At 40.1% G+C, this 13,340-nt stretch overlaps 1 protein-coding gene across 4 annotated transcripts in view; it reads left to right on the top strand.

The window, feature by feature from the left end:
• The window catches only part of adamts3 (ADAM metallopeptidase with thrombospondin type 1 motif, 3), a 139,836-nt gene that overhangs the window by 35,922 nt on the left and 90,574 nt on the right, over nt 1–13,340 (top strand). Inside the window, exon 1 of one of the 4 annotated variants that reach the window (XM_030418207.1) lies at nt 12,480–12,561. The exons of the other annotated variants lie outside the window; for them this stretch is intronic. Within the exon in view, the coding sequence (XP_030274067.1) occupies nt 12,543–12,561 (19 nt within the window). The 5' untranslated portion in view covers nt 12,480–12,542. Of the gene's footprint in view, nt 1–12,479; nt 12,562–13,340 lie in introns of those variants that run through there. 4 annotated transcript variants of the gene reach the window in all.

The following is a 13,340-nucleotide window of genomic DNA, read 5'->3' as shown; positions in this document are numbered from 1 at the left end:
ATGAGCAAATAGTTCTTCTGCAATCAGCTGCTCAATTTGTAAATCCACAGCTACATTTTTTCCTCCACTCTCTGGCACACAAGTTGTGAAAACTGCTCTATGAATATTAATTTGCCTGGCGGTTTCAAATAGTTTACTACAGAAGTTCATGTCTCAAAATAGCTCCAACACTTAAAGGAGCAACCATTAATGCTCATATACATCTATTATCAAAGGTCTTCCACCCAAAGTCTAATAAGGCTACAAATCTTCATCCTCAGCATGAAGTCATCATATGTACGTAAGTCATAACCATTATAAAAGTCGGTTGAATAAGTAACATTACAGAACATCTATTTTAAAATATTTTTGACACACATACATATCCATGGGACAGAATGCAGGGAAGCTGTTCATTTTCTGCATGACAACAGTTAAGGCCATAAGCTCACCAAATGAAATATACAAATTGGCTTACGGGTGCATAGGAAACAACTCGGCTTGAACAGATTGTACATTCTAGTGAGTCAAGCTTCACCTCTAATCATGAATCATGTTCATCGTCATAGTCTACACCAAGCATGACTGACTTCTAAGAGGTCACGTGAGACCTAGGATCCACATTTTGTGATCCTGACAGAGTAGACTAAAACCAACCAAGCAAAACAAATGATCATACATAATAGCTTTTTCTTGAATTATTGATTGTACAGAATTATCGTGCAGATGAGATAATAACTGACGTCTGGCTGCACAGCAGGAGCGACCACAGAAAGAAACTGCAGCCTTTTTGTTCTTTAAAGTTGTTTGTCTTTATGAAGGCAATTCTGAATTAGCCAACTAACATTAGCTGCTGACAGTCGTACTTTCTCTTCAATTTGATGCTGAGCGAACCGAGGTCACTGCCCTGTCCAGTCAGGAACGCTGTGCGGGATTCAGAATTACTTAGACATTGCTGTTGTTGTAGCCCAGGGGTTTTTAAAACTTAAAAGAGTTCCTACAACAGTATATTGTTCTTTTATTCAAGGATTGCGTGTCCTGCGATCTGGTGACATGTGAAGAATGAAAATAAATAAAATGAAACAGCACTTTTATGTCAAATAACTTTTCATTCAGTCATTGATTTTTTGCCACTGCCATGTGTTTGTCAGCCCCTCAATGGGGATTGCCGCAGTCCAATCCCCGTGATTGAAAGAAGTACCAACATGGCAGAATTTACAGCCCCTTTCCTTTAAAATTTTCAATAAGAAACATGAACTTCTTCTCTCCAGGGGGTCTGAAAGGTGTTAATCGATATTTCCTTACATTTCGTCGAATTGGTCAATTTGGCTGAATTAACTGTTAAAGATTTGTTTTTTGTAGCAGATCCATGGATCTATAGACAACTATTACTGGATTGCTTTAATACTGAAGCACACCTAGAAACTTTATGATTCTCAGAAAATTTCTCAAGTGTGTGTCTCTTTTCTATGATTTCTAAGAATGATGTTTGTACTATTTGTGTTTATTTTGTTGACATCAGAGATAGTGACAGGCAATCCTAGGGAGGTATAAGTCACATTGAATCTTAACATGCGTGCATCATGTTTGGAAGTTAAGATCTGACTGAGGTATGGTTCTGAGAAGGGACGTTTGACTCAAATTGTCCTTCAGCATATCACTGTCTATTACAGATCACATCTGGTAATTTCCTGATAGTTGAAAAGCCTTGCGGAACAATGAGTTAAATCACAGGGGAGCACAGTAAAAATGTCGATCCTTCCCCCTTAGTCTTAATCCTGTCCAAACCGGGCTAAGCTAACCATTAGCTAAGTGCTGTGGGACTCTGAGGATCGGACTTGGCTCTGTCTGCTTCGAAACAGACAAGGTCCTGTTCCACCTCCTTTGGTAAAACGTGCCCTACTTTATTTCCATGGAAGTACTGATAAGCCTCAGAGCTTTTCAGGTTGTTAATTGCTTCACTGTTGAAAGTAAGAGATTCAATAAAGTAGGCTAGCGCTGGCTTAGTGAGCTTACCTTCGGCCATTTCTTCAGGTCATACTTCTGTCCCTTGCCAGTAGCAGGCAGATGTGTGATCATATTATCCTGTTTTAAGATGTGGCACACCGTTTCCCCACATTTATTTCTCTCAAATCACCAAAGGAAAGGGAAATGTCTGCAATGTAGCGGTAGCCCACGACACCACTGTAAGTCTACATTCTGACAATGTATAATGGGGCTGGGTATACGTGATATTTCATCTAATTCTGGACTCCCCTCGGTTATCTCTTTTTCGTCTTCACTCACGTCTTTGAGGTGAAGCGTGGCGGAAGAGCTAGCATGTGGTGTGTGGCATGGTAAACAATATGTTTATGTGCTGCTGTGCCTCAATCTCTCAATATCTAGAGAGACCTTGCATGCGACACAAACCCTCTTGAACGTCTGGTTCCACTTTAAGCAGATTTGTGTTTCGCTTCAGTGTCAGTTACTCAGAAAAATAAATTCCTCTCAACACCAATCCATATGAATTATCACCTATAAGAGAAGAAGCACAGCTATAATGCACTGTTTAGGCTACCAGGTTGCAAGTCACAACAGTGTGACAGCATGGGTCCATGTCTTTGCACTGCTCTCCGTTCGACCATGATGTTGTGCGGTTTGGGTAGGAAAACTAATTTAAATGGAGGCCAGGTGACTGATATATGTGGTTATCAGTCTGTATTGTTGGTGTGCAAGGTACAAGCAAAGGTTATTTAGGCAACCATGATATCTGAAGTAAAGCTGCATTGGGCTTAGATTGACATGAAGCTCTCTTCTTTTTGAATAAAAATGTAAAAATAAATTATTGTGAACATAAACTACTAGCATAACTTCAACTTCTGTGAGGCAGCAAGCAATGCTTCATGCAACAACAGTTTATTTAAATTATTTTGCTTTCAGATTTTAGGTCATTATTGGATTAATTCAGTGATGCCATCGCAGTGTTTTTTGTTTGTTTTTTTTTCTTGATTGCAACGACGTCACATACAGAAAAAATATACAGCTTTCTCAGATTTTTGCCTCTGGCTGCATTCTTCACAATAGCTGAGGCTCATGGATATCATTGTGTTTAGAGCAATTCTCCACATCAAACTGATGTAAAAAATGTGATTTCTCAGAATTTATCAAGGAGATGTCTTTGCTTCTTGGAACATTGGCGGCTTTATCTGCTCTGTGAACACTGACATTTTCAGATGCCCGTAGCATCATGTCCTTTTTTTGGTCTGTTTTTCTGTCTTAATAAATGCTGAACACTGACATTCAATAATATTTTAGATAGGGGGTGGACCCATATGGCTTTTGTCAGGACTGATACAGTGCCAATTATTTAAAGTCCAGGAGGCTGATTACCAATATTTGGAACTATTACTAATTTGCAGTGAAAGGTAAGAGCAACCACTGAACCTAAGTTCAATTTACATTATACTTCCTCTACACTACATTTATTTAATAAAGTTAGGTTCTATTTACTAGATTCATATTATTATATTGTTTATAGGCTGTTAATTGTGATGTGTTACCTATCAGACAGGGTTGTGGATGGGACATTGTGTGAGAGGATGTTATATCAAAGCCAAAATAGCAAACTTTTAAATTTGTATAATTTATCAGCAATCTAACAGAAAACCAAGATACAAATAAACAAAAAATGCCGAATACTGGCCCGGATAATCAGCCAGGAGCATAGTTCTTCTATACCTAATTCTTTATATGAACTGTATTCCTTGATGTCTACATTGTGAAGCTTGCAAAATGTCTCTGATAAGGGCTTTTTTTTTGGAACGGCGTATTTAACCAGCATCACATGACAACAACATGCAGAGTTACATGTAAAGATTAAACAAACAACTAAAAAACAACTGCACCTTCCTGTCTTGGCGGATAAAGGGTTAACATTGATCCTCACAGGTGCTGTGAAAGATTTTTTGCACTGTGCAGCAGAGACATCACAACTGTTTGATTCTCTGCCATGCTCCCCCCTTGTGATTTTTTGGTGTTGATTGGATTTCATACCTTGAACCAATCTCACGTCGATAATACCCAGTGACTAGAGGATTGTAAGATTGATTCTCTGGACTCACTGTGGGTGACGGCAGGGGATGAGTAATTCCTCCCTTCTCTTGACAAGCAAGCACTGTGGCAATGTCTCTGAGCAAGGTGCATCTTGCCTTTGAGTAGCTGCTCAGCAGGTGAAATTGTCCCAGCAGGTGTCCTCGGCAGCTCCAGGTGTGTCTTCCTGGCATTTGTATCAGTAATCTGTAGAGGTTTATGATTATCCCTGGATGCACACAATGATTTTCACCGCATTTCTTGTACTTTGATATAAAGACTTGAGTAACTGACATGTGAAAGGTTTGGAATAATGCATTTGTTCGGACGCCATCTTCACTACTGATCAGACAAGGCTGCGTTGTCTATGTTTGTTCACAGCACTTTGAGCTGACTCTACAGCCTTTGATATTTTTGCCCTTTAATGTCAGTGGTATTGACAAGTTTTCATGAGCTGACACCCCAAGTGCTAGTTTTCCTGCAGGCCGTGTTAGATAAGAAAGCATCCACTGTGAATGGGCTTCACAGGAACAGAGAAGAAGAGGCAAGGCTAGAAAGTGCTGCAGCTGTTGCTTGCTTCCAATCCACCTGAGCGCAGTATTGTATGTGTGGTTACGACACTTTGTACTGTATTTTTCAGCACCTTGCCTTTCCTATAGGGGCCTGAGCGTCAGATTAACAGTAGCAGAGCTGTGTAAAAACAAAGGTGCTGAGGAAATGGAACCTTGAAACTTGGAACAACAAAATTTTATTCAGAGAGTAACAGTTTTTTTTGTTTTTCCTTTAACTTGCTATACAAAGACACATACAAAGATACATACAAAGACACCTGATGGCTAAAAGAACACTTTAAGTATATTATCTGTGATAAAATATTAAAAGCTTCTACAGCAAATTATCGTCCATTTACTGATATTGATGAAATTCTAGCCAATAGAGCGCCCATAATATGAAGCCAAATACTTTTTTATTGACTTACCAAAAGCAGCACCAACAGACTGACAGAAGAACAGAAGAAGAAGAAGATGAAGAAGAATCTTTTCATACCATAATTTGCCTGTCAGTGGTGCATAAATTACAGGTTTGTAGCTTCGCTTTAAAATACAATAGTGTAAAATTATTAGTTATCTGATTAGCACTGGCCATGAGAAGCAGGTAAATAATCAGTTACTGGTAACAGCTGAAGAAAATCCTTGATGCGTTGAAGAAGTACTTCATGCATGAAACTGGAGCAGACACGTAATTACCGAGCATCTCATTCCAAAAAGATCTCGGCAAGTCTCAACTCTGGACTCAGTCTCACCAGATTTTGGAACTTGGCTGCAGGGATTTGCTCCCATTTTGCCACAAGAGCATCAGTGAGGTCCAACACCGCTGTTACGCGATAAGGTTGTTTTCTGATGGACAATAGCACTGCCCACTATTTTTTTTTTTTTTCCAGAGCGCATGAACCTTTATTTGACAATGGATGGGTAGGAAATGGAAGAGAGAGGGGTCTGTGACATGCAGCATATGTGGCATGTGGCATGCGCTCTTAACCACTCTACTATCTGCGCGCTAGCACTGCCCACTTCCGTCATGTTGGAACAGGAAAGGGCCTCTCCTAAATAACTAACACAGCAATGATACAGAGGATGTTCCCAACACAGGTAAAGGATAGAGTGTTATCCCTCAACACAATGCAACATCATCCAACCATATAACTTGATCTTTCGTCATCAGCAGGTGGAGACGGTCTATTTAACACGTCTAACACACGTTGTCTCAAAAGTTGATGTTAACTTTGTCATTTGACCGTCATTTAACAAATTCCTGTCAGCTTAATCACATAAGTGTTCATTGGAGTTGAGGCCAGGGCCCTGAGCTGGCCAGGCAAGCTTATACACACCAGAATAGGAAAATAATTTCCTCTGAACCTGGTTGGGAGACTGTAGAATTGTTCAAGGGTGTCCACATACTTACGGCCATATGTGTTTCTGCATAGTTTCTGATGGGGTTGACTTTCTCTATCAGCTGATGGTAAGGCGGTACTCTCAACTTTTGTTAAGGTCACCTCGACTGTGGGAATTGCGCCTGTTACGGCCGCGCCTATAACAAAAGATTATCCTGACGTTTGTGGAACAAGATTCTGAATAAATAATTCTCCACGTCTTTTCTTAATTTCTCAGTATTAACAATTCAGTGTGCAGAAACATGATTCTGCTGACACTCCTTTAAGTAAAACAGCTGCGAGCATTTTCTGTGATTTGAGATGCCAACAAAAGCAAACAAGAGCCAGAGGATTACACATAGAAAGGTGCTAATAATCCCCCAGAACATTGTTTCTTTACAGAGCTCCGGCGGATCAACAGTTTTTATCTGAAAGGGATTCTCACAACATCCTAATGTTTTCCATCTTTGAAGGTTAAGAAATTTGTCATAAGACTTTCTCACTTGGACATATCTCCTGATATTTTTAAGAGGTTAACGTGTCATACAGTTCCATTAAACGGTGCTAACTGAACATTATTTTGTAAAATTTCCAGTAGAACCACCACAGTTTGAAAATATTAAGTGAATAAAATGAACATTTACCTTTTATGTTGACAGGTTCCTAGACATTGTTGACTAGATATACTTAGTTCTAGCCAACAAATGTAGTGCAACTGAGGAAGTGAAATTGTTGTCCTACATTTGGGAAATAATAATTTCTTTATTTATGTTTTGTTAAGTTCACACCCTGAAAAAGTCATGCTGAAATAAATATTGGCATTTCCTGTTTACATGATGGATGTGAAGATAAAAATGACTGTAATTGGTGGATTACTGAGAAAAGCTTCCAAAGAAGATGATTCTTAAAGTCAGAAAGCATTAGGTGTGTCCCTTTCTGTGATTTTTAAGTGTATTTAAAAAAATATCTTGGTTGACATCAGAGATGTTGATATTTCTCGAAAGTGTGAGTCACACTGAATCAAAAACCACCTGTACCACATGAGTTGTGACTCTTACTGCGTCAGTCAGTTGTAAAAGCCACATTTGTACAGCCAAACGTGTCAAAAATTCTGAAGTAAATGTTGGTTGCATAGTGTGAAGCCTATACTCATTTAGATTGGTTCCCTATAAACCTCGCTTTTTCAATGTAGTTTTTCCTGCCATCAGGCACAAATCTCCAGGGACAATTAAGGCTGACTGGCGATCCAGTCAGGCTGGCAGCTTGGCTCCATTTCTACCTGCTTTCTTGCCTCCATTAGAGAATGAAGTGAATGAATAATCTCGTGTTTTATGCTGTGTTGTTGGTAGCTGGGACTCAGACACATTCAGTCGTCTTTGCACCCCCAGGGGTGGAAGTTAAAAGGAAGTAGAAGTTTAACAAAAAGTTGCAAATCTACAATTTAATGTCAACAAACAAACTCTGTCTGCTTAAGAAGATCAGTTGACATGAAAAGTTCCATGGTGGCTACTCAATGGACCTTGTGGAGAGAGACTGTTTGCTCAACCAAATAGTGTTTGTACATCAGTTGTAAAGTGTAATCACACTTCCCATCTGTAAAGACACTCAGATAACAATAACCAAATTCTGATAACACAGCAGTCCTGCATCCATCCTGACAGAAGTCAAAGGATCCCAACCTGATGGCACTCTCGCTGTGGGTGAATACTCACAAAGGCTCAAAGGAACCCGCAAACAAAAAAGTAAAAATGTTCAAATTGAGCAAATACATTTCCTGGAACCAAAATCACTCGGGTTCAAACAAATGGAAAACGTGCCTGGAATCTCAAAGTGAATGAATTTTACAGAATCTTTTCGGCCAATACCAATATTTTCTATTTTTATAATTTGATCACAATATATCCACCAACATTCTTTTTTAATTTTTTGACATAACTGCATAACTTGAGCAAAACAAATTTGACCAGGATTCCTTTAAGCTGGTTATGAAAGTGGTCTCCAAGATACTGAGTGAACTGACAGGGATATTATGCAGTTGAGAGATGATTGGTACTGATACTTGTCAGTGCTCTCTGGTGGACAAATAATGTAATCAAAACACTTATTCTAAATCACCAAATATCAATCATCTAATGTGTGGCATTTCTAATCTGCAATTCCTTGTTGTTTGTTAGGCAATACATATATAATGGTAAAAAATTCAAAGACCAGCAGGCAAGACATAACACAACCAAGAGAGATTTGTGATATGCTGCAACGTGAAGGAAGAAAGTTTATCACGTAATGTAGTCTTAGTTCTGAGGGAAACCAGCACAAACAGTACAGGTAACAGTTAATGATACAAAGGGCTGCAACAAGTTATTGTTTTTATCTGTTCATGTGTTAAAATGTTTTACAATGAATTAATTAATCATCCCTTTCGTCCTTTAATAAAACAGAAAGAGGAAAAAAAAGCTTTCACAAGAAATTTGTTTTTGGTTTTATTAGAGCCTGACTAATGCCTTATTTTTCTCAGATAGCAGAATTGTACCAGACGCCCTCATCGGTCCAACATACCGCATGGAATGACGGTACTTGGACGGTCCGCTCCTGTTTGCCATAAGCAGGCCATAGTGTGACCAGGTGTCAGCCAAGAGCAAACAGATTGACCATGCTATAGCAGACTGCCCAAGTGCCATAATTCCATGCAATATGGGGGCCAGATATCGGCCGATATCAGGAAGAAAAAAAATACTGATATCGATATATCCATCAATATACACACGTTTGTTTCAAATGTTTTTATTAAACACTTATGTGTAAGGGAGGAAGGATATTTTACAGTTAAATGTTAAACTTTATCCTGTAAAATGACACCCAGTAAACTTACTTGGAATGTAATCAAATCATCCCAAGAATCTCCATGTTTATTATAATCTATGTAAAATCTAAGTTTTATCGTTAAATATACGCAGACAACAAATATACTGTTTATGATAGGCTAATATTAACTGATAATATCATCCAACAGAGATGTCGGTCTGGGTCTACCTATTATACAATAGCATAAAACAATTAATAAACAGCAAATCTTCCCACTTCGGAAACTGGTTCCTGCATATTTTTGGCATTTCTTCTTGATAGATGATGATCGTTGAAATTGTTGGCGATTAACTGTCCGTCAGTCCAGAAATCAGATAATCAGAAACAGTTTCGGCTCTGATGATATATAGAGGTTTAAAATGCTGCCTGGTACACCTTAATAGACTGATGAACACACACGAAAACAAACACACAGAATCTCTTAAGCGCACTGCCCACACTCTTTACCTTCACATGATGAGCATTTGACTATATTTATTTCAACCTTTCATTCATTCACAAATACAGAGCTATTTATGTTGACAGATGAATATGTTTGTGTGCATTTATGTGTGTGTGTGTGTGCGTGATCCTGGGGAAATGAGAATTACACTGGGAGCAAATGTCTGGACTCCTCTGTGCCCCTGAGATCAGATCTGCTGTTATCTGGCCTGACGCCCAGGTGCAGGATTCACCCTCAGCAGCACTTGGATATGAGGTTTTATTTTCACATGGTAGTGAAAATAGAGTGAGAAACTAGTGAAAAGCCTCATGTCAGAGGGCGTATCAATGACTTTCACGATAGGGTGAAGTTTGGGAAATTGAGCCCAAGCTCTGAGAGAGACAGACTAAGAGAAAAAAGAAAAGGTAGACTTAGAGAGAGCGAGAGAGAGAACGAGAGAGAAAGAGATCCTGAAAGAAAACAGTGATTTATATTTGTCACACAGATGTGTTAAGCAGAGTGGGGGCTGGCTGAGTGCAGAGGAATTTTGCGAGCTGGCAGGAATGAAAAACACACTCAAGGGAGGGAAGATACAAAAAAGGGAGAAGAGAATAGTCTTTGAGTTGTAATCCTGCTAAAACCTGAAAATGTGATCTATCAGGGAGGGGAGTGAGAAAGACTCAGTGAGTGTAATTGGCAATAGAAGACAGGTTGGAGTAAGGTGTTTTCACCACTGCCAAGCTTCTTACTGCCGTAATTATTAAGCTATTCACTATTGCATCTGAAGCAGAGGTTCATCTCAGTACTTTTTAGTACTGATTAAATGTAAAAGCTCCTATTTCCCCCTGTTGGACCTAAATATCACAGCAGAATCCGCAGCCTGGTTAGAAAATGTATGCAAAACGCTTTTTCACCAGCAGCTGTTAGGAGACTGATTTTGGGGTTGGGTCATGTAATTGCTTCATTTTGTTTAGGTTCCTCTTGAATTCTGGTTTGTCTGGGCAGAGAGAAATGAACGACTTAAGCTGCTCAGTGAATGTGCGCGGTGCAAAGTAGGGCACTGCTAAACGCAAGCATGTGTGCTCAGCAAACCTCGGCTGGAAGAAAGGGTTTATGCAAGGTGCCTGTATGCACTGCTCTCTCATATTATCCCCCCCCCCCCTTCTCCAGATACTGTATTTCTTTTTGTGGGAGCATCAAAAAAGTCATTTTGTCTCAGCAGGCTCACGATTCCTTTGATTTTCAGAGCAAAAGCTCTGGAAACCTTCCGAGGGTCTGCTTCAACCCAGTGAAGTGGGTGAAAGATGAATGATGCTGTTTGACCATGTGTTTCCACGTGAAGCCTAGGGAGGTTGTGCTTCATTCTTTCTGGAGAGGGTTCTGTGTCTGCCAAGACCTTGTCCCAAAGACTGGATTGAAAGAAGAAAAAAAGGACTGGAAGGTCTTTGTCATTTGCTGGGTGTTGTAAGAGATGGAGTGCTGTGATCCGGAAGGTTGTAACCTGAAGGAGGGTCGCAAGATTTTAGATTAGTGTATGGACATGAAAGTCTGTAGGAAGCATAAAAGCTCACTTATCTTTATCTTATTTGCAATTGAGCAAGGTATGTCACTGGAGCAGCAATGATGTGGATTGAATGAAAATAAATCAGCAATTACTTTTATGATCAGTCTTTGGTCTTTGGATTTTGGACAGTTTTTTGGACAAAAGAAGCAATTTGATGCTTTTGGCTCCGTCAGGAAAAAACATTCCCACACACTCTCCACTTCACTTGCAATGTAGTTTAATGACAACAATATTTTGGTACTTTGGAGCTTCATCAGGTCATTTTTAGCATCTAATTGCGATCCATGTCACCTCAGACTGCTCAGTGGTCATTCATAGTTGTTGGTGTTTCAATTACAAAATAGAGGGCCCACTCCTCAGGTCTAGCCTCTGCTGTCCACTTACGTCTGAAGAAGAAAAATAATTCCTTCGATGACACCAAGGAACTGAAGAAGCCTCTTGGATGAGAGGTGAAATGTCAAGATACTGAAACAAGTCCAGTTACCAACGATACAGCACTTTGAATCACAATGACCTGGATGACAGAGAACCTTCATCAACAACACATAACATTGTTGTGATGCAATGAGCTTTGTTTGTACTAAGCATCTACATTGCGTCCAACAAAGAGCTCACTGCTCTCAAATCACCACTCATAGCTAATCATGAACCCGCGATTCACATTGTTTCTACGATTTTTCACAACTTCATTGAGTTTCCCAGCTCAGCATCTCACCGACTCACACAGCCACCGACTTATGTCAGAACATCTTCAACTACATGTAAGGTACCAGCTGAGGACAAACCACATTTGGCTGTTAAAAGATTGCTAACCAGCCCCTTCACAGAGCTGCACTGTCCATATTCCTAAGCCTCTTGAATCTTCCTCACACAGAGAAAGTAGGCTGCAGGTAATCCAGGTCTGCCAGTGAAGGGCTGATATCACTCTGCAGCTGTTCGTACACAGCTGCTTCTGCAGTGCTTGCCACCTGTTTCCTGCTTGTTTTGGTTCTTATGTGCCCTGATGAACTCCAGCCTCTCTCCACAGCGACAGCTAATATCCAACACAGACAAAGTCAGACATCATCAGTTTAGATACCAAGAAATGCCAACACGGTTTGAGCAAATGAACGCTCTTTATGAGACGATGCTGTTGCTTCTGCACAAACCTGTGAGCTAATTCGCTGCGGCCCTCAGCTTCCTTTAATGAGTAGCTTTTGTATGGACGACTTGTGATAGCAGAAAATGAATCGTGAGATACAGTTACTGGCTTTTCTTTTTCCACCCTCAGCAGTGTTTTAATTTCCTTGCACAGGTACCTACTCCTTGAAACATAAAAACACATGTTTTAAATTACGGTGTGAGGATGGGAGAGAATTTAACGATAGGGAAAGCAATTTACCTTGAGTAATGAAACATTAGGATAAGGTTAGGGGGATGAAGGTTATCGGGTTTGCTTCATGCATGTTGGTTAGGATTGATCCTCCTGTGTTTTATAAACAGAAGCAATTTCAACAATGTCAGAGGTGGGAACACTCTTGCTGGTGTGCATATGTGTGTGGGAAAATTTAAGCCGACCCCAGAGAGCTTTGAAGTCTTCTGCCAAATCTCAAAGCTCCAAATCAAGGCAGCGTGGACCCAGACACGTGCTGAATACAACAACAGTGTCATCAGTAGACTACGTAATTCATTAATGAAGCTGATCACACTCCATCTGATATCTACCCATCCCTATTTGCATGATGAACCAGCGGATTGGTAAGATATGATCCACAGTCCCTCGCCTCTTTGGAAATATGAACCTTGCCTGCGTCTGAGGATTTCTTTCCATTTGAAACCTGGTGATAATTAGCGACTCCAGTCCAAGCCAAGGATCTGAAGCGAGGGTGGAAAAGACCTTGGAAGCATTGAGCAATATTTTGAATCGAGAATCGCTACGTTTTGTTCTCTACCGACTCGCTGTGATTCATCACACTGCTCTCCAAAAGTCACATGGCAGCTGGAAGGGGCTCCTGAGCATCTCTTTCTTCTTTCCATCCAGTCTGCCTGCTCGCTGGAGCCAAATACTTAAAATTCCTGTTGCCTGTTGCGATACTACATCCACCGTGTGCTTTACAGAGAAAAGCTCATCCCAAAAAAGTAGGAAAGCGACGTCAACAGCTGTTTGTGGGGCACGTAGGAGATTTGTGTGTGTGTGTGTGTGTGTGTGTGTGTGTGTGTGTGTGTGTGTGTGTGTGTGTAGTATTGCAAAACTTTGCATTTCCTTTGCTTGACTCAAATGTTTTTGAATTGTGTAAGAATGTGAGGGCTGAAATAATACTTCCTGGAAGTTACACCATGCACATCAGAGAAATAGCCCAGAACTCATCTTGTGATTAAGTGTTGTTTCTGTGATTTTATCTCAAGTGCTGCTTTCTCACTTGTTTATGTGGAAATGTTGGGTTTTTGTACTGCCCTCAAGTATTTTGTACCAAGCTTTCAATCCTTTTGTTGGCACAAGCTTTAGGCAGCTCTTCTACCTGCCTAGGTTTTAATTT

Source organism: Sparus aurata, chromosome 5, assembly GCF_900880675.1.
Source record: "Sparus aurata chromosome 5, fSpaAur1.1, whole genome shotgun sequence".
Lineage (NCBI taxonomy): Eukaryota > Metazoa > Chordata > Actinopteri > Spariformes > Sparidae > Sparus > Sparus aurata.
Note: the sequence above shows the minus strand (reverse complement) of the source record. Positions and strands in the feature narration are given on the sequence as shown.